Source organism: Sinocyclocheilus rhinocerous, unplaced genomic scaffold (assembly GCF_001515625.1).
Source record: "Sinocyclocheilus rhinocerous isolate Xijiao unplaced genomic scaffold, SAMN03320098_v1.1 scaffold350, whole genome shotgun sequence".
NCBI lineage: Eukaryota > Metazoa > Chordata > Actinopteri > Cypriniformes > Cyprinidae > Sinocyclocheilus > Sinocyclocheilus rhinocerous.
Window position 1 is genome coordinate 389,293 of NW_015637528.1, and position 18,965 is coordinate 408,257.

Below are 18,965 nucleotides of genomic sequence, written 5' to 3' on the forward strand. Positions count from 1 at the left end.
CCCCCCCCCTCCCCCCCCCAAATTCTGTGCTTTCTATTTATTTTTTATTTTTATGTTTTAATTTGATTTTAATAATCAAAAACAATGTCTAATCAGCTGAACTCTATTTTAACAATTTTATAATTTATTAACATTTTAACAATAGTAGTGCCCTAAGAAATGTGCTTTAGTTTTTCAGAAATTCTTTTGCCTGTTTTATTCATTTAGGATTGCTGTGATAAATTGTTCCTTATAAAATATTTTAGTAATTATTATTATTATCAACAGTTTCATGACACTCCTTCCTTGTTATATCAGTAAATTACTTTTTTTTTTTTTTTTCTGGATTCTGCAATTCCATCCACATTTCATCTTTGTGGAAATCATAGGGCTATGCAAATTGCATTTCTAATAAAAATCTGCTACAAAACTAGTTAACTTGTTTCACCCTGGAGTAAAAACATGCAACAAACTCTGGTTGGTCTTTTGCAGATGCATGTTTCGTGTGTCAAAGCATGCTGGATGGTGATTCAGTTCTGTTATGAGTGTGATTTTGTGCGTTTAGCACGCCAATACCATGTAAGGAAAGGAAATCGCCACAGTGAGGTGTCTCTATAAGCAGAGCGTGCTGCAGTTCTGCACAACAGGAAACTACAGAAGCTGCTGTCAAGGTGAAGCACTCTGAAGTTGTATTGGGACAGCGCTCCGTCTGACTTACAGAGAACACAAGCACTTTCTGTTCCAGGGCTGCTGCATTGCAGCACAAGTGTTTCCCAGACATCCTCTGCATTCATTTCCTAAATGTAAATCTTTGAAAGGCCACACTGGGTGAAACGCATACGAGTCTTATGACATGAATGTAAACGTCCAGATGTGAATTAACTGCTCAGCCGGTAATTTTTCAGGAGATAAAAACTTCCATTTGACAGCATTGACTGTGCTGTATGCTTGTTTTTGCATAAACTGTTAAAGTAGTTACAGTGTGTAAAACTACAGCATATACACTACTGTTCAGAAGGGGTCAGAGTTTTGTTTTAGGAAGAAATTAATGTTTTTATTCAGCATGGACACATTAAATTGATCAAAAGTGGCACTAAAGACATTTATAATGTTACAAAAGATCCCTATTTCAAATAAATCGTGTTCTTTTGAGATTTCTATTCATCAAAGGGTCCTGGGGGGGAAAGAAAGTGTCACGGTTTCCACAAAATAAGTAGCACAACTGTTTTCAACATTGATAATAATCAGAAATGTTTCTTGAGCAGTAAATCATCATATCAGAATGATTTCTGAAGATCATGTGACACTGAAGACTGGAGTAATGATGCTGAAAATACAGCTTTACATCACAGGAATAAATTACATTTTAATATATATATTTTTTTAACGTTATTTGAAACTGTAATAGTCAAGTCAAGTCACCTTTATTTATATAGCGCTTTTAACAATACAGATTGTGTCAAAGCAACTGAACAGCATTAATTAGGAAAATAGTGTGTCAATAATGCAAAAATGACATCATGTATAATAATATTTCACAGTATTGCTTTTTTGTACATTTGATCAAATAAATGCAGCCTTGGTGAGCATAAGAGATGTTTTTCAAAAACATAACAAAATCTTACAGACACTAAACTTTTAAACTGTATAGTCTTCAAGAATATTTCTGAAGAACCCATTTTAAAGTTTCAAATTGAGAAATTTAAAATCAAAAAAATTGTTTTCATAAATTCTCTAAATAATGATTGTGTATATCATAGTTTGATTTTATATAAAACCTGTATACATCTGAAATAAATTTGTTAATTTTGAAATGTGACTTGAAATTATTCGCTGTCAACCTAAAATATTTACACTCCTTTATCTCTCTGTGTGTGTGTGTCTCCTGAACACACACTCAGCGCTGTGCGGTGTATTTGAGTCCCTGCAGTAATTGGCTTTGACCACTAATGCAATAGTTCTGAATAAAGATGTGTATGTTTGTTTTCCTCCAGCTGTCAATCATGGCCGAGCAGGAGCCCACACCAGAGCAGCTAGCCGCTATCGCAGCCGAGAACGAAAACAGCGAGTCTGTCAACTACAAGCCGCCAGCCCAGAAGAGCCTTCAAGAAATCCAGGAGCTCGACCAAGAGGACGAAAGCCTCCGCAAGTACAAGGAGGCGCTACTGGGCAGCTGCAATGTTATTGCAGGTGTGTGTCGCTTTACTGTACACGCTCTCGCTGCTCTGACCTAGTTTGATGAAAGTTTCTATGCAAACACACGCGTCACAACAGTCCCTTTTCCAGAATTCATCCCATGGACCAGCTCTACTTTCAACAGCCTTTGAAAGTATATAGTTTTGTAAGAGTCACCCTTCAATCTTTCGGCTTACTTTGCTAGATATAGGCTAGTAAATAATGACAAAATTAACATGTTATAGATAAATGGTGCATGCTTAATTTCATAAGTGTGCGATTAATCGCACAAAAATGTTAATCGATTAACAGCCCTAAATTTTTTCATACTTTTATTCAGCATGGACACAGTTAATTGATCAAAAGTGACAGTGAAGACATTTATAGTGTTACAGAAAATTCCAGGTCTTTGAACTTTCTATTCATCAAAGAATCTTGAAAAAAAAAAAAACATTATCACTGTTTCCACAAAAATATAAAGCAGCACAGCTGTTTTCAACATTGATAATAATTAGAAATGTTTCTTGAGCATCAAATGATTTCTGAAGGATCACGTGGCACTGAAGACTGAAGTAATGATGCTGAATAAAATAATAAATATTAAAAATTAAATTAAATTATTAATTAATATTATTCTAAATTGTAATATTTCACATATTATTGTATATTTGTTCAAATAAATGCAGCCTTGATGAGCAGACAAGACTACAAAAACATTAAAAATTTTACCGACCACAAACCTTGATGGGTATAAAGTTTTATACTTTTAGGTAATGTACATAATATATTTTCCTTACATTTTAAGGGAAAAAAAACGTATTTTTATATTTGTTGATTGCACCACATGACATTTAGAGCAACCGAACTGAAACCTTTTTTTTTTTTTAAATAAAACCTTTTTATTGAAGTCTTTTAGAATCACATGAAATCAACATGATTACAAAGACTACGTTACTAGAAACTTGCATTGCTGATGTTTTGTACCTTGAGGTAGTTTCCGACTTGCCGGTATCCAGCCTGACTGCAATATTTGTCAAAATAATTAGCATGTGATCTTCATCCAGATATGCATGTTGTTCCAGGACCATCAGATAATGTTGATCCAGTATTGTGTCCTACTTGGGTAAATCATGTTGTTCTGGACTCGAGCTGTTGACTCTTGGGTAAAGGCTCTCAGACGGAGATGGTCCTCACTGCAGAACACAAGATCCAGGGGGCGTGGTTGGATCCAGATCTAACTCCTCCCACCTTACATATTCCTAAACCTACCTGTCTCCACAGCCTGATCCCTAAACCCACCCATCTCCACCCCTAAACCTACCCATCTCCACCCCTAACCCTACCCATCTCCACCCCTACTCCTACCCATCTCCACCCCTAAACCTACGCATCTCCACCCCCTGGATCCCATTTCCACCCCTAAAGCAACCCATCTCCACCCCCTGGATCCCATTTCCACCCCTAAACCTACCCATCTCCACCCCCACTCCTACCCATCTCCACCCCCTAGATGTGGATCCAACCACGCCCCCTGGATCTTGGGTTCTGCAGTGAGGGGCTACTGCTCAGACGGGGCCTCCGGCTGCTGTCCTTGTGCATCGTCTGCCAGCACCCTCACAAGAGCGCTCTAAAACGAGGTCGCGTATCTACAGTTCCTGCTCCTTTTTGTTTTTATCAGCAGTCAGCCATTACAATAACCCTGCCTGTTATGGTTCATCTCATCACCTGAAGAGCTGTTTGAACGAGCGTCGAGAGACCGGCGTTTAATCACCCGCATCAATCTCATTATTTCACGTAGAGTGAATGAAGCAGCTCCCACAGAGACGTCAGCGCGGATGATGGCTGGGCTACAATAAGCATCAGTAGTGCTTCCACAGTGCCTGCGTTAAGTTAACACATGGACATCAGTGATGGCACTGCTGGCCGTACTCTAAAACAAAATAATAAAGTTGACATGAGTTGCTGCTTATAGAACAAGCGACATCTAACGGATTTGCAAAAATGAGTTTTTAAACATGTTTCCCCCATACACCTGCTCTCCATGCTCTTTTATCGACCGACAGAATTTCACAGCATTAGCTGAGCCACAAGCTGAGCTGCTCAAACAAACAAAAAGTGTTTCTGGAAGTCATCGTCAGACATTCCTCATGAACTTGTAATGGTCTCACTATAATTGTTAATCAATCAACAAAATGTATTCACTACAATATGTGGGTTGAACAAACTAATCGACACAGATGAAAAGGAATCATTTTAAATTCATTAATCCCCTCCATAAATAGTCACCTAAGTGGTGAATTCCCTCCCATTTACCAAAATGAATTTGGATATACTGATGTCAGTCTATGGCTTTCCTTATGTGCTTATTTGTTTTGTTCATTTAGCAGATCCCAGTGCTCCCAATGTTCAGGTGACACGGCTAACTCTCATGTGCGAGACTGCTCCTGCCCCGCTGACCCTTGACCTGCAAGGTAAGTAGAGATAACCTGTTTTGTTGAATGGTTAAGTCATTTACTTAGCCTCATGTCGTTCCAAAATGTAAGACTCTTGTTTTTTTTTTTTATCTTCAGAACATAAAGATATTTTTAATATTTTCATTATTGTTGTCCAGTTATCGAAAGGAAATCAACATTTTCAAGCTTCAAAAATGTCATAAAGACATTCTAAAAGTAATCCATATGAATCAAGCCATTTAGTCCAAGTCTCTTGAAGAGACACAGTCACTTAATTTAGGCTTTTGTTGACTTATAAACAATAATCAATGCACATACATAAAGAAAATCAAATATTGTAAACAGAAGCGCAACCTCATTGGTTCCGGCACGTTTGAGCTTCCGTTCAGTATTGAACGTTACAGATATTGTTTTGAAAGTAAGACTTCAACATCGATAGGTTAGAATGAGAGCTGTAATGTTGACACAAAAAGGCAGTGCAGTCTGAGATCATTTCTCTTGGATGCATCCATGTGTTATTAGTGAGTGTTATTTATGTTTTCGCTAAGCCAAACCTGTGATGCGACGTAATCTTACCGTCACATGACCCAGATAAAGCACAGCAGCCTGAAAGCGAGAGCTCAGCGCTGGCAGAGAGAGAGAGAGAGAGAGAGAGAGAGGGGTGAAGATGAGCGCTGTGTCCTGCAGCCATCTGCTGGGAACAACATTCAACTGCAGTCTGCCATACATTCACACATGAAACACCACCGCCATTCAAAATCAACCTCTAGTTTAGTTTAAACTAGTTTAGTTTAGTTTTAAAGGGGTCATATGATGTGATTTCAAGTTTTCCTTTCTCTTTGGAGTGTTACAAGCTGTTCGTGAATAGATAAGATCCCTAAAGTTGCAAAGACTAAAGTCTCAAACCCAAAGAGATATTCTTTATAAAAGTTAAGACTCGTCCATGCCCTCCTAAAACGGCTCGTTCTAACACGCCCCCACATATCTACCTCACTATGTGGAAATATTTGCATAATGCGGCCCAAATGTGCACGCAATAAGAAATTGAGTCCCGATGTCCTCTACCAAGGACGTAGCATAACTTATGAATGAAATATCTTTTTTTTAAACTTTTTTTTAATGCTCTAAACAATGTAATGACATCAAAAAATAAAAATTTTGATAAAAAAATGTTTTGCCGGGTCTTAAGAGGTTAATGAGTTCACACGCATGTAAAGACTGTTTAATTCATACTGGAAGCCGGAGGGCGCTCTTGCACAGAAACTCCACATATCCATCAAAACGGTGCACACTGGTATGTTTTCAAAGCTGCACTAACTTTGTGTGTGTGTGTGTGTGTGTGTGTGTTTGCTCCACTCTCAGGTGATCTGGAGTCCTTTAAGAAGCAGTCGTTTGTGCTGAAGGACGGAGTGGAGTACAGGATAAAGATCAGCTTCAAGGTTAGATGACCACAACTGGAAACATTTAGATGCAGTAATTGCTAGGAATTGATGCTATCACACAACTTTTGTCATAGTATGAGAATTTCATAGCAAAGTAACTGCATATTAGAAGTTATTTCTACTGGAAATTCTATTAATATTTCGTAATCATGTGTTAGTGCCTGTTTGTGGATAATCCGGTAAATGAAAGGTACTTCACTTCCACATTTGTTGAGTATATCCTCTTATTTGAAGCTTGGACTCTCTGCATCTCCAGATTACTCCACGTTTCTTCCCGTCACGTGTTAAGCAGTGCTGCCTCATAGCTGTGTGAATATAGCTGCTGTGCTGTAAACAGTCACACACACTGTATATTGGTCCTACTGACTGCATGTAAACAACATATGTTGCTTTGAAGCTGTACCTGTTACATAATGTGACATCACATATATTTACATTTGTGTGCAGGTAAACAAAGAGATCGTCTCCGGGTTGAAGTACGTACAGCAGACCTTTAGGAAAGGGGTCAAGAGTAAGTGTTCTTTAAAAATGTCAATCTGACATTCATGTTCAGGGTACATTTCACCCCAAAATCAAAGGAAAAGAGGTGAAAGTGTTGCTTTTCATATGTATTTTGTTGCAGAGTGCAAATGGCTGTGCATGTATTTGTGTTTTTAACTCGATGGGAGCGAAACGAAACTGTCTGAATCTGACGACGCTGTTGTGTTGTCTGTCGCCCCTCTTCCTCCTCCACTCCGCAGCGCACCACACCCACTTTTGTAGCACTTTCCAAAACTGTGATGAGAACTAAACGGTGCTGAAACGGGGTTTTGTGACCCTTTTAGAAGAAAAACCTCGAGTTCTTTGAGGAACTGGATTTGGAAATCTACTTCCCCCCTCTGTACACCAGAGCGTCCCATTAATGCTTGAACAGACTATGTTTTGGGGAGGCCAATCTACCATGAATATTTATAAATTGTGTTTATTATTATGCACAAATGAACATGAAGGAATGGTGCACAAATGAATGAAAGTCAGCATTTCTCAGCCATGTAATAATAGTATTTGCTCTAATTGGCTGATATTAACATATTCCATTTTAATATAAGAATTAAAATCCAATAAAAATATGCGACTGAAGATGATCAATTATTATTCTTCCTTGTCCTTTTACATGCACCAGTATACACAATACACATTTAAATATATTAATAACATTAATACATTATGATTAGTGGCGTGTGACATTGACAAAAAAAAATATCTACCGTATTGACCCGAATATAAGACGATGTTTTTTTCTTGGAAATACATCTGAAAAACCGCGGTCGTCTTATATACAGGGTCTTGACTTTGACATGTCAATAATACACCCACAACACTAGGTGGCGCCAAATACGCATAAAACGAGTGTGCCATGAAATACGTAATGTGATGCGTGTTGTAAAGATCGCGAGTAAAACAAAAGAAAAAGAAAGTCTTACAGCTGCATGAGTCGTGACTGTCACGTTAGCCTGATGGCACCAAACTCTCTTTGTGATTTTAAAACGTAAGACAGTACCCAGATTTGAAGATTACAGTAAGATTTAACTTCTACTGTTCATAAGATTTTGGTAGGCTACTATTAGATGGATAGCCTAAATGTCCTAATTCAGATGGGCTACCTGTTTGTTTTATTTTTTTTTATGGTATATCAAAAAGTGTATATTTTTTAAATGTGATTGTTGGTACATTTTACCAGTTTTTACCATACTTTCAAAACAAAAATTAAAATAGGAAAAATATGCAATATAAAAATAATTGAAGACAAAATGTGTTTTACTGAGAAAAAAACAAGATTTGGTTTTTAAAAAGCCTTTTTCCAAAAGGTACATCTGGAAAAAGGGGGGTCGTCTTATAATCAGGGTCGTCTTATATTCGGGCCAATACGGTATTTTGTTTTTTTTCTAATGACAAGTACACTACATTTTACTTGGTCCTTGAATCATTGACTCGCCTGATTCTTTCACAAACGTGGATTCATTCAGTAATGAAACATCGCTGTGTCGCTCCGAGGTGGAGAACAGTTCTTCCATGACTGCATGCTTAATTTTGTTGCCAAATTTAAAAAAAAACAATATAGTGTCTAAAATGTAACGTACAGTATTAACTTATTGTTTATTGAACTGTTTCTTTTTGCAAACCGAGTGATATCCTCCATAATGTCAGATTCCACAAAAAATCATTATGATATTATCGTAGATGATGCATATCGCACACCCCTAATTGGGCTGCCCGTGTCTCCATAATGAAAACAAGTAATGTTGGAGTAGATTTTATTGTAACACATACACTATCCTTGATTGCTTAAACAACCTTTGAGAATGAATTAATATAGCAAGTAGTGTACTCCATTTCATTTACACCTCTTCACCTGTGTCTTGTCTTCAGTTGACAAGTCTGACTACATGGTGGGCAGCTATGGGCCTCGGCCGAATGAATACGAATTCCTGACACCCTTGGAGGAGGCACCCAAAGGCATGCTGGCCCGCGGCACTTACAACATTAAATCCAAGTTCACTGACGACGACAAGCACGACCACCTGTCCTGGGAATGGAACCTGAACATCAAGAAGGACTGGAAAGATTGAGCTGTTTCCAAACCCCCATTTTCCTTCTTGCCATCCTCCTATTTCTTCCCTCCCTCCCTTTCTTCCTCTCGAACCTCCTCCAGTTCCCTCCATCATCAACATCATCATCATCATAATCTTGGATTAACTGCTTAACCGATTTAAAGGAAAAGGATCTTTCTCACTCTGTCCATTTTCCTACAGTTTTCTTCCCTCCCTCCATATTCCTATCCCTTTCCCTCCCAATGAGTATTGAGGCTTTTCATGAAATATATATATATATGTGAAAACAAACAAAAACGTGCACAATCCATATTTTGTGTTTTGGTTTGTTTGTATATAAAAGTAAAAACCGAGGAAAAAAAAAATTCAAAAAACCTCATGAATACTATTGACATGGTTGTTATAAGTAATCTTCACTGCCCCCCGTCTTCCTCTTGTGTCCTAAACCCTTCCCCCTGTTTATCCCGCGTCATTCTTTTCTCTGACATTCCTTGTTTTCTTTTTAACCATGATCTGCCTTTATGAGTGAAATGGGAGAAGGTGCCACTTACTGATATTTTTCCACTGGCATTCCCTCACAACTCAAAAGTTTGCCTTTGCCCAGAGGGAACGTGTCGATGCCTTTGAGATGAGCCTAGGGTTAGCGTAGCATGGGTAACTGTAGAAATGTTAGCGATATGGCGGAGCAGGTCTTTACTAGGCTCTCGGTGTGAATGCGTGTGTCCAAATATGGTTTTAGCTATGTAGGGTTCACAGGATCTGAACATACTGTCCACTAGGGGAGCTGTACTAAGAATCAGCCTTGCCTTGCTGTGACGACGTGGGGTTTTTGTTTAACCATTTCATCGCCATGTGGCCTTAAAAACGATTCCTGTAGCAAGACATTTAGGAGCTGCCTCTTAGCATCTAGGTTTAAATCCAATCAGATCTTTTGTCCTTAAGAGGCGGGGGGGGGGGTTTACCGACTCTTGCTCCCTCATGGGACTGGTGGTCACATCTGCTGCCTTGTTCAATTGGCTCGATTCAGGATGGACCAAACTTGAAGGCCAGTAGAAGTTGGTGAGCCTTGAAGCAGAGGGAACATTTCCCCCACTCCAGTTATCACCTCCCACTTTTCCAAAAACTGGTGCTTCATTTGCAGAATGTGCCCTTTGCTTGAGGTTAATGCGAGTTGCCAGTTAGGACCTTTTTAAAAAGCAGAAAAGGGCTGTTTTCACTAACAGAGCTCAAGTATTGAACAACTCAACTGAAAAATTACCAACACCATAGACTGTGCCTCCAGTATTGATAAGTATGAGCTGCTCTCTGTGTGTTAACCTAATGGAAAGAAGAAAGTCAGGACTCTAAAGGAGGTGCATTTGTAGTGGGACAAATCTGGAGTGAACCTAATTCTAAACTCTCAGCTCTAGTCCAGGTGTAATCTAACCTCAATGTTCAAACAAGAGAGGATGTGCTCATGCATAACTGTACTGTTTTATACACGCTTGTTTTTTTTTCTTCCTTTGGCGACAATGCCTGCAACGTTGTTGTTGTTGCAACATTGCCTGCTTGTTGTGCTGGTCCAGAATGCTGCTTCTGTCTTCATCTGTTTGTACTTATCTCTATAATAGCTGGAGATTACTGTTCACCTGTGTCAACATTAAAGTGTTCAGAACACACGGTTTCTTTTGTCTCCCATTTACCAACATGAATGCTGTACCATTGGTTTTTTGTTTTACTTCACCAGGGTGATGTCTAGATGGTTAGCCTTGTTCTGTAAAACTTCATTATTAGGGCTTGGTGCCACCAAGCTTAGGAGTCCTGATTATAGGCATAAGGTCTGGTCCACATTGCAGTTTGGTTTACTTGAATGGCTGGTGTGCTCGACAGTGAACACTGAAAATCAAAGTAAACTCCATTGACAATGAGCATGGATGGGCCAGTTCAGTGCAAGTGTACTACCTTGTGCAGGGACGGGTAACTCGATCTTGGAGGGCCTGTGGATTTGAGTTCCAATCCCTGATCTGTTTGACCGGAGTTACTTATCCCTGCACTAGGTAGTGCACTTGAGCTGAACGGGTTCATCCGCAATGTTTGTCATTGGATGGATGGAACTAAACTCCACGAGATGGTCCTCGCTGCAGAACACAAGATCCAGGGGGCGAGGTTGGATCCAGATCCAACTCCTCCCACCTTACATATACCTAAACCTACCCGTCTCCACCCCCTGATCCCTAAACCCACCCATCTCCACCCCTAAACCTACCATCTCCACCCCCTGGATCTTTGTTCTGCAGTGAGGGGCTACTGAACTCCACAGGACATTGGCCTTCCAGGACCAGAGTTGCCCATCCCTGACCTACTGGACCTGTTGTCCACGCAGACACAAAAATTGGGCTGCAAGCAGACAAGGGAAGTATGCTTTATGAGGGGTGGCCTGACAATGGTTGACAACACCATAAATGGGCTGGTGTAGAAACAAATATGTGGAGACTTTGTGATCAGTATATCTGGTAGTGAAAGTACCAGTTACTACAAACTCTTCAAAGTTCTGCTTGTTGGTGTCTCTATTAAGTGCCTAAAACACTCTGAATATCTTCTGAACAAGACTTGATGAAACTAACCTGATAAACTGTAGCAAGTTCAATGACTAGTGCTGCTTCTTTGTGCTTATTGTAGCAATCTAGTACCTTGTGACACCTTTAGTTCCTGGTGAACTCATTCACCCAAACTCCCAGACGTTACATAAAGCCAGCAAGATTAGAACTAGTGATTTTCTGCTATTGCAGGACAGTTTTTGTGTGAAATGTGCATTAGGTGGGTGGTCAGTCTGTGGGCGGTACATGAAGACTAGGGGTAGGGTTGTTTTTAAATGTTGCAATTTCTCACGGAACAAGGGTTTCCATCTAGACAACCATACAGCAGATCCATCCTGATCACTCCTCTTATTCAGCCATGCTTAAGGTAATAAATGTATCAAACAATCTTATAAAGCAAAGTGTGATTTAATATTGAACAAAAGTGGTTACATAATGCTGTGGTTATTCATAACATGTAATACATGTGAGAAAGGAAATAATCAGCAAAGATAAGCATCATGTGCTTGATTAACTTTAAGGTGAATATGATTACAGTTAAACCGATGTGTTCAGTAATATGAGTGTTCAGTAATATGAGTAATATGGTCTACCCCCAAAAAAGGCCAACCTGGCAAAAGCACGACACTCATAACGTCCAGAAAACCACCACTTTTCTCTTGATAAGTGGCACCAAATAATTCAGGGGTGAGTAGTACTAAATAACGGATGTATCTGAACATCTTTCTGACTGTAGTTTCAAAAAAATGTAAGACATTACATGAAAGACCAGGGAAGGAAAGCAGTGGCACGAATTTTAAGAGCAAAATGGGCTATTTTCCGCTTTTCCTCCCTTTAGTGGAGTTTATGTCACTCTTGGACCTCTGTAAGCGGGAAAAGATCTCCTTGAAGAGAGTTTTGTACTCTGGAGTGTTTTGGCTGAGCCGCTTGTCCACAGCCTCCACTTGTCGGCTGATGCCCTCCAGGGCCTCTGGAGTCGAGGGCGTCTGCGGTGGAGTGGGCGGCTGCTGGGGCTCTGCAGCCCGGCATTCCTTCATGGACGGGTCCCTGGACACGGGTCGGGAGGTCTGCACCTCAGCGTGGCATAGACTCTCCTCGTGGCGCCGGCACTTCCCGAGCAGCTCCTCGTACTTCTCCAGAAGGGCGTGATACTGCTCATCCACCTCTCGGAGGATGGACATGCCCCTCTTCCGAACGCCGTTGGCGTGAAGGGCGTAGCTGCCTTTGCGTCTCCCTGAGGCATCGACTGCAGAGATGGCGTCTAGAGCTGTATCACTGCAACTCTTCCGGACGGGTGCCGCTCCATCATTTGCATCCCCGTTCTGCATTCCAGCCATAACTGCATCATCTGGCGTGTCCGTCTCGGGGGCGCAGTTGAGCAGAGTCTGCTCCAGGCCCTCGTCTCTGCTCAGCAGGCAGGCTCGGGACTTGCAGAGCTGGTGCATCTCCTGGAGCTCCGCCTCCAGCTCGTGCACGCGCCGCTGGCAATTCTCGGCCCCCATGAGGCGCTGTTCCAGGCGCTCAAACTCCTGTAGCACCGCGGCACATTCTCGCTCTGCGGCCTCACGCCGACCGCGTTCGGCCACCACAGCAGCGCGCAAAGACGACACCATCACACGCAGATGTTCGTTCTCTTCATCAGTGGGCTGACACTCCTGTAGGTCACCGCTGCCCGGGCCAGATACCATGAAGCCATCCTCGTACCTGCACAAGAAAAACCAAACCATAGGCACAAACACCACACCTTGGGGTTTTAGAGACAACAATAATGTTGCATGGTTAGACATTTTTAAAGTCTTAATGTAATAGACGTAACGACAGATCTTTCTTCTGTATTTTGACATCCAGATTTCTGAAAAAGAAAAATGTTGGGCAGAACTTGGTTCATTGAACACACTGTGCTTCCATCCCTCACAGCCGCGTTTTCATTCCTGTCAGAAATTAAATATGGTGCCGCCCTGACTAAGGTCTTTTTCATTCTGTTCTTTCTTTCTTGGAAACGTCCGTTTATCCATGGTGAAACATTGCTTCCCGTGTCATTCTTCCCTGTGGACACATTTTTTTAATGACACAACATTACTCCACTGCAGACGTAATAAATCGGGAAGTACCTGGGAGCGGTGCAGAGTTCTTTGAGGCAGGGGAACGAGTGCACAGTCTTTCTCCTCTCTTTCTTCTCTCGGCGAACCCTGAGCTCTTCCAAAGTGCGCAATTCCTCCACACGAGCAGTTAGCGTGTCCACCTGCCCCTGCAGAATCTCCACAGTACTTGTCAATCTGTAGGAAGAGATTTGCATACGATCATTCAATGTATGAGCTTCAGCCAGCCACCACAACCACGGGCCAGCTGCAGTCTTGCTTCAATCAGTCTTAATTTTCACTTTCAAATTAGACCAATCTACCTTTTTTATATAACAGACTTAAAGTTATGACTAGTCTTGGAAAAAAGACTAGTAAGATGCAGTTCATGCAACCGGCCACATATCAGAAATATAAGGTTCTCTGGCATTATCCGTTGGATTGTCAGAACCTTTAAAAAAAAAAGCATCTGCCCTGATATAATTTCAATAACTGAAAAAGGAATAACAAACTTAATGGCTGTAGTGCCGGACTGTCATGTTACAGTATCACAGCTTTTTCCTGAAGGCAAAAAATGGTAAGTGGGAAGCAGTCAGATAATGAATGAATCCTCTTATAGCTAAGGGTTAGCTTATGAACATTAATTGATTGAGGCTCCAGGAAGGTTATAATGCAAAGTCAGCATGACCAAATTAATATTCATGAGCTGAGCCTTTGCCAGAGTGAGACTTCTGATTTCAGGAACCTATCAGTGTTATGAGAGATACAATAGAAGAATTGGTATTGTTGCAAATTTTACACTTTGGAGTACCAGTACTTATGATGTCCTCATTGTGTAGTGTGGTTCCCATGATGCTCTGACAGCGTATGGCTCACCTGTCAATCTTCTGCTGAGAAGCTTTGCTCTCCAGCACCAGTTTTTCATTGGTTATCTCCAGCTCTCGAGCCGTCACATCCAACTGCTCGTACACTTTAGCGTGCTGCTCGTTCATCTCGCGCAACATCTCCATCTGCTTGGTCAAGTACTAACATAAAGAGACACGTGCATAAGCCTGCCATACCATTGTTGCGAAATAATATGCTATAAAATTAAGCAACAGTGTAAATATTGGTGAACGTGCTTTTTATTTGGCCATTAAGTTTACTTACAAATGATGTTTTAATACAGTTGAATGAATCAGTGAATCAGTCTGTATTAGTAAATTGATTCAAAAATTTGATATGTAAACCTAATGAGAATGGAACACGTCTCCTAATCACACAATATTTTGATGAAGAAATCCTACAGTATCTGTTCTTTTTTTTCCTCATATGATGGAGTCACTGTTCAACAATAAAACTGGCACCTGTGTTCAAGCCATTATGAAGAAATGACATGCTTGTGGAAAGCTTGGTAATCTCCTGTGAAATGTGTTTTTGCGTTCAGAGCTACACCCTGAACTTTCCTTCACTAAGATTAAGACCAGAAACCCCTTACATTTCTTTTTTTTCCAGCACTTGAATTCATACGGCTGCAGCCAAAACATAACAGTTCCGGCATTACTGGTCTGAAATATCGAAATGTTGTGCAATCCGAACAGAATGAGGCGAGTATTCAAACAGATCTGAGAAACAGCACCTCATTGTTCTCAGACAAGTAATAGCGTCTTTGTTCAGTGGATCTGGCACACAGACCGCATGCGCTCAGCTAACAGTCTCATCTACAAACACGCTTCATGCGCTCCATTAGTATCATGCTGATGTGCAATTGGCTCATCAGGAGACAAGCACTGACAGGAAATCAGGAGAAATTATTCTTCACTGAGGCATGCAGGTCAAAGAGGTCACGAAAGGGTTGAGTGCAATTCAGAATGTAATTGAGAATCATTTTAAATCCAGTTTAGTTCCTGAATTTTAATTTAGGCAGCAAACAGGATGCAGAATCCTAATTGTGTTTTTTGAGGACGCAACAATAAAATAGAATGAAATTCAAAATAAATACAGAGTTCTGGCATGAAACTCTAGATGGCGCAGTCCGATGGGTCTAACTCAATCTGACCTAATGACATCATTGTCACATGGCACAGCTGAATGGTTCTCTCCTGTATCGGTAGCCAATGAGCTCGCTGCTCAACATTCAAATATGAGGTCTGCATTCCCGTGGGAACCACGGGACCCGACCAGATTTTTTGCGCCGCTGGATTAAATTCCCGAATAAAACGCGGTAGCGGTCGGTAACTCTGGTGTAATTTGAACGTGAGCGGGCGGTCTAGCAATATCCCGTTCCCGACGTCCATTCAGAACAGCATATCTGTGCTTTATTCTTATTGACCACCGGTACAGCCTGCACTCGGACTGTTATGCACGCGCTTTCTGCATCACACGTTTTATTTGCGTGGTCTGTGCGCAGCATGTGCATAACGATGCTCAGAGCAGGCTGTACCTCTGGTAAATATCAGACAGAACAGGCAGGTTGTCGATGAGTGACGGAGCAGAATAAGGATGGAGCAAAGTGTGGCTGCGCTGTCCTTGAAGGACGTTCAACTAGGTTTTGTTTATATTTTGCTTAGCCAATAATTTTAAATGACAGATGTCGTATTTATTAATTTTTCTCTGCAACACTTTTCCTACCGTGTTAACAGAAAAATGTCAAACGAATTTAGTATTTTGACAAGATGAATAAAAATAGCTAATAGGCTATTTTTGTACAACCTACATTTGTATTATTTTTTTTTCTCTGCGACACTTTTTCCTATTGTGTTGTAAATGTTAAACAGATTGTATCCTGACAAGACAAATAAAAATAAGAAAAAAATTTTGTACAACATTTTTATTTTCTCTGACACTTTTTTTTCCTATACTGCGTTGCATAAAATATTAAACAAATTTCGTGTCTTAAGATAATTCATATAAATTCAAGTCAAAGTCAATAAATCCAAGACTCTTGACAAGACGAATAAAATAACATACAATTTTGTGCAGACTACACACTACTATTTGTTAGCCTATCTCTCTTTCTTACAGTAGTGGAAATTTAAATGTGAGATTCTGGAAACGAGATCTAAATTTAGCGGGAACGGTCAGGTCGGGAAGAAAATTATTCTAAGCGGACAGCGGGTGAACAAAGAGTGAATATATAGCGGGAGCGGGTGGGTGCAGAATAGAACCTTAAAAAAAATAGTCCCGCGCAAACCTCTATTGTCATGTACATTACCATGCCAATCCCTCCGAGAGTTGTCATGACAGAACTGCTTTTAATACTAAATTACATTTTTAAATATGAAAAATGAACACCGCATACGGGGTATTTCCACAAACTTTAGATGACATTAATTAATGTTTGAAATACCAACTATAGAAATTGGTGTTTAATGTATATATATTCCATTATATTTGGTTAATTGACTTTCATTGTATGCACCTCTAATTTACTAAATATATTCTAACATTGTTGATATCGACTGTTGACATCAACAATGTTAGAATATATTTAGTGAATGGTAAGTGAATTTGCTAATTTTATTTGATAAAGTTTTTTTGTAAAACAATGTGGTGGATATTATGTGGTACTTTTATGGCAGTTTGTTTTGATGGCTATTAACTGTTTTGACAGAACTGAACTTAGATTTGAGAAACACGTCTAATTAGTGTGGTCCTGTCACACATAAATGTTTTGGATCATGAAATAATGTCTTCACAACCACAAACACTTCTTGAGCTCATGATGTCGGTGCTGGTGCTGGTGCAGATGTCCGGCTGGTCTGTACCTCGATTTCCTGCACCTGCTCCTCATTGTTGATGTACATCTGCTGCAGCGAGTCCTCCAGCTCCTTATTGCGCTCCAGCAGGGTTTTCCCCAGCTCAGCTGCCAAGTGCAGATCTGGGATAAAAACAGTACAACATCAGGGAAACGGCAACAAAACAAATCCTGGTTCCCATAGTAACCAATTCATTTCTATGGGGAAGTTAAAGAGAACCCACCGCAATTTTGAGTGTACTTTTTTTAAACTTGAAATACAGCAGCTAAAGAAGACTGCTGAGTACGAGCAATGCAGCGACAAGACAAAGAGACACATGTGGAATACTGGTGAGGTCTGTAAGATTTTTTTATAGAAATTAATACTTTAATTTAGCAAGGATGCATTCAATTGATCACAGCAGTCACTGTCTAAATGTAAATACATTTATGTTATACAAGATCTCTATTTTAAATAAATGCTTTTCTTTTAAACATGAAACAATCCTGAAAAAAAAAAAAGATGCACAACTGTTTTTAACATTGATAATAATCAGAAGTGTTTCTAGAGCAGCAAATTAGAATGATTTCTGAAGGATCATGTGACACTGCAGACTGGCGTAATGATGCTGAAAATTCAGCTTTGCATCACAGGAATAAATTATATTATAAAATATATTCAAATAGAAAACAGTTCTTTTAAACTGTAATATTATTACTCTTTTTACTGTATAAATGCAACCTTGGTGAGCAGAAGAGACTTAATTCAAAAATATGGAAGCCTTACCGACCCTAAAACTGTAGTGAACAGTAGTGTACATCTTAACATGCAGATTTCATTACAGGATTGTTTTTCTCCAGCCCGGGGTCGTCAACATGTGGTTGCCGCAGGCATCACAGTATGGTGAGGGGCGTAACATTTCCATCACACGCTTGAGGAATTCGGCCAATCACAACGCACTGGATAGCTGGCCAATCAGAGCACACCTCGCTTTTCAGACCGATTTTTCAAAAGATAAATACAAAATTGCGTTGATAATATAACACCAGAGGAAGATACGGCTAACACCTGACAAACTTGAAATGATCAAATGGTTATGCTGCATTTCAGTGGAACAAATGTATTTAATATATTTTATTTTATGACATTTAATATTTTGTGAATGAGAGTGTGAGTGTGAGTGAGACTCCACATGCATCTCTTTCATTTTTTCATTGAACAGTGCCGTTGCACCTTGTGTCCATGAACTTTCACAACATAGCATGGACTCTCATTACGTTACCATTCAAATAAAACATCAGGATTTCGTGTGTACCGACGGCTTATGCTGCTCTTGTTATGCTTTAGCAGCTCTGTCTCATAAAAGCAGTGTGTGTTTCTCTGCTGAAGCTGGAATTAGTGGCTTCAGAGTGAAAACCTGAGAAGAGAGCAGAGAAAATCCTGCTGTTAATTCCGCCTAAAAGAGGTGATTTTATTTTTTTTTTAAATCCTCCGTGTTTTCTGACGATCGTGAGCCAGAGTGACGTCAGCCAAGATATGACTGAAGAACTCAAAGACGACGAGAAAGAGAGCAGCATCAGCTCACGATCCGCTGGAAGTCAATCCAGTCGAACAATGGCCTTCCGACACATTTTATTAAAAAAAAACAATTAAAAATGACACAATCGGGATTGAAACTAAAGATACAGTCTACTTGAATTGGTCTAAAGACCAGAATCTCCAATGAAAGGCTCCAGTCGCACGTATAACGGCGATAAAATGTATTTTAACGTCAAATGGCATTTGTGAATCCACGACAACACTGGCTCACAATGCTATTTTTTGTTGTATTGAGGCTGTTGTCCTTATGATTGGCTTATGACAGCAGATAAGTTTGCCAGAAAACCCTTGTTTTTCCTACACAGCCAGATCTCCATAGAACTCGGTGTGATTTGAAACTAAACCCCCCCCCCCCC

General features: G+C 40.2%; 2 protein-coding genes across 8 annotated transcripts in view; one reads left to right on the forward strand and one right to left on the reverse strand.

The window, feature by feature from the left end:
• Positions 1 to 9,375, forward strand: part of LOC107748862 (Rho GDP dissociation inhibitor (GDI) alpha) — a 25,298-nt gene extending 15,923 nt beyond the window's left edge. For 2 of the 3 annotated variants that reach the window (XM_016563843.1, XM_016563844.1), the window contains exons 2-6: positions 1,974 to 2,169; positions 4,539 to 4,625; positions 5,970 to 6,046; positions 6,497 to 6,560; positions 8,459 to 9,375. In XM_016563843.1, coding sequence (XP_016419329.1) covers positions 1,983 to 2,169; positions 4,539 to 4,625; positions 5,970 to 6,046; positions 6,497 to 6,560; positions 8,459 to 8,658 — 615 coding nt within the window. In that variant the 5' untranslated portion in view covers positions 1,974 to 1,982 and the 3' untranslated portion in view covers positions 8,659 to 9,375. The remainder of the gene's footprint in view (positions 1 to 1,973; positions 2,170 to 4,538; positions 4,626 to 5,969; positions 6,047 to 6,496; positions 6,561 to 8,458) is intronic. The other variant, XM_016563845.1, reaches the window with a different exon arrangement.
• Positions 9,376 to 11,608: 2,233 nt separating this feature from the next.
• LOC107748864 (cerebellar degeneration-related protein 2-like) overlaps positions 11,609 to 18,965 on the reverse strand; it is a 19,453-nt gene continuing 12,096 nt past the window's right edge. For all 5 annotated transcript variants that reach the window (XM_016563849.1, XM_016563848.1, XM_016563851.1 and 2 more), the window contains 4 exons: positions 17,041 to 17,153; positions 14,171 to 14,319; positions 13,328 to 13,492; positions 11,609 to 12,920 (listed from right to left, as the gene is read on the reverse strand). In XM_016563849.1, coding sequence (XP_016419335.1) covers positions 12,029 to 12,920; positions 13,328 to 13,492; positions 14,171 to 14,319; positions 17,041 to 17,153 — 1,319 coding nt within the window. In that variant the 3' untranslated portion in view covers positions 11,609 to 12,028. The remainder of the gene's footprint in view (positions 12,921 to 13,327; positions 13,493 to 14,170; positions 14,320 to 17,040; positions 17,154 to 18,965) is intronic.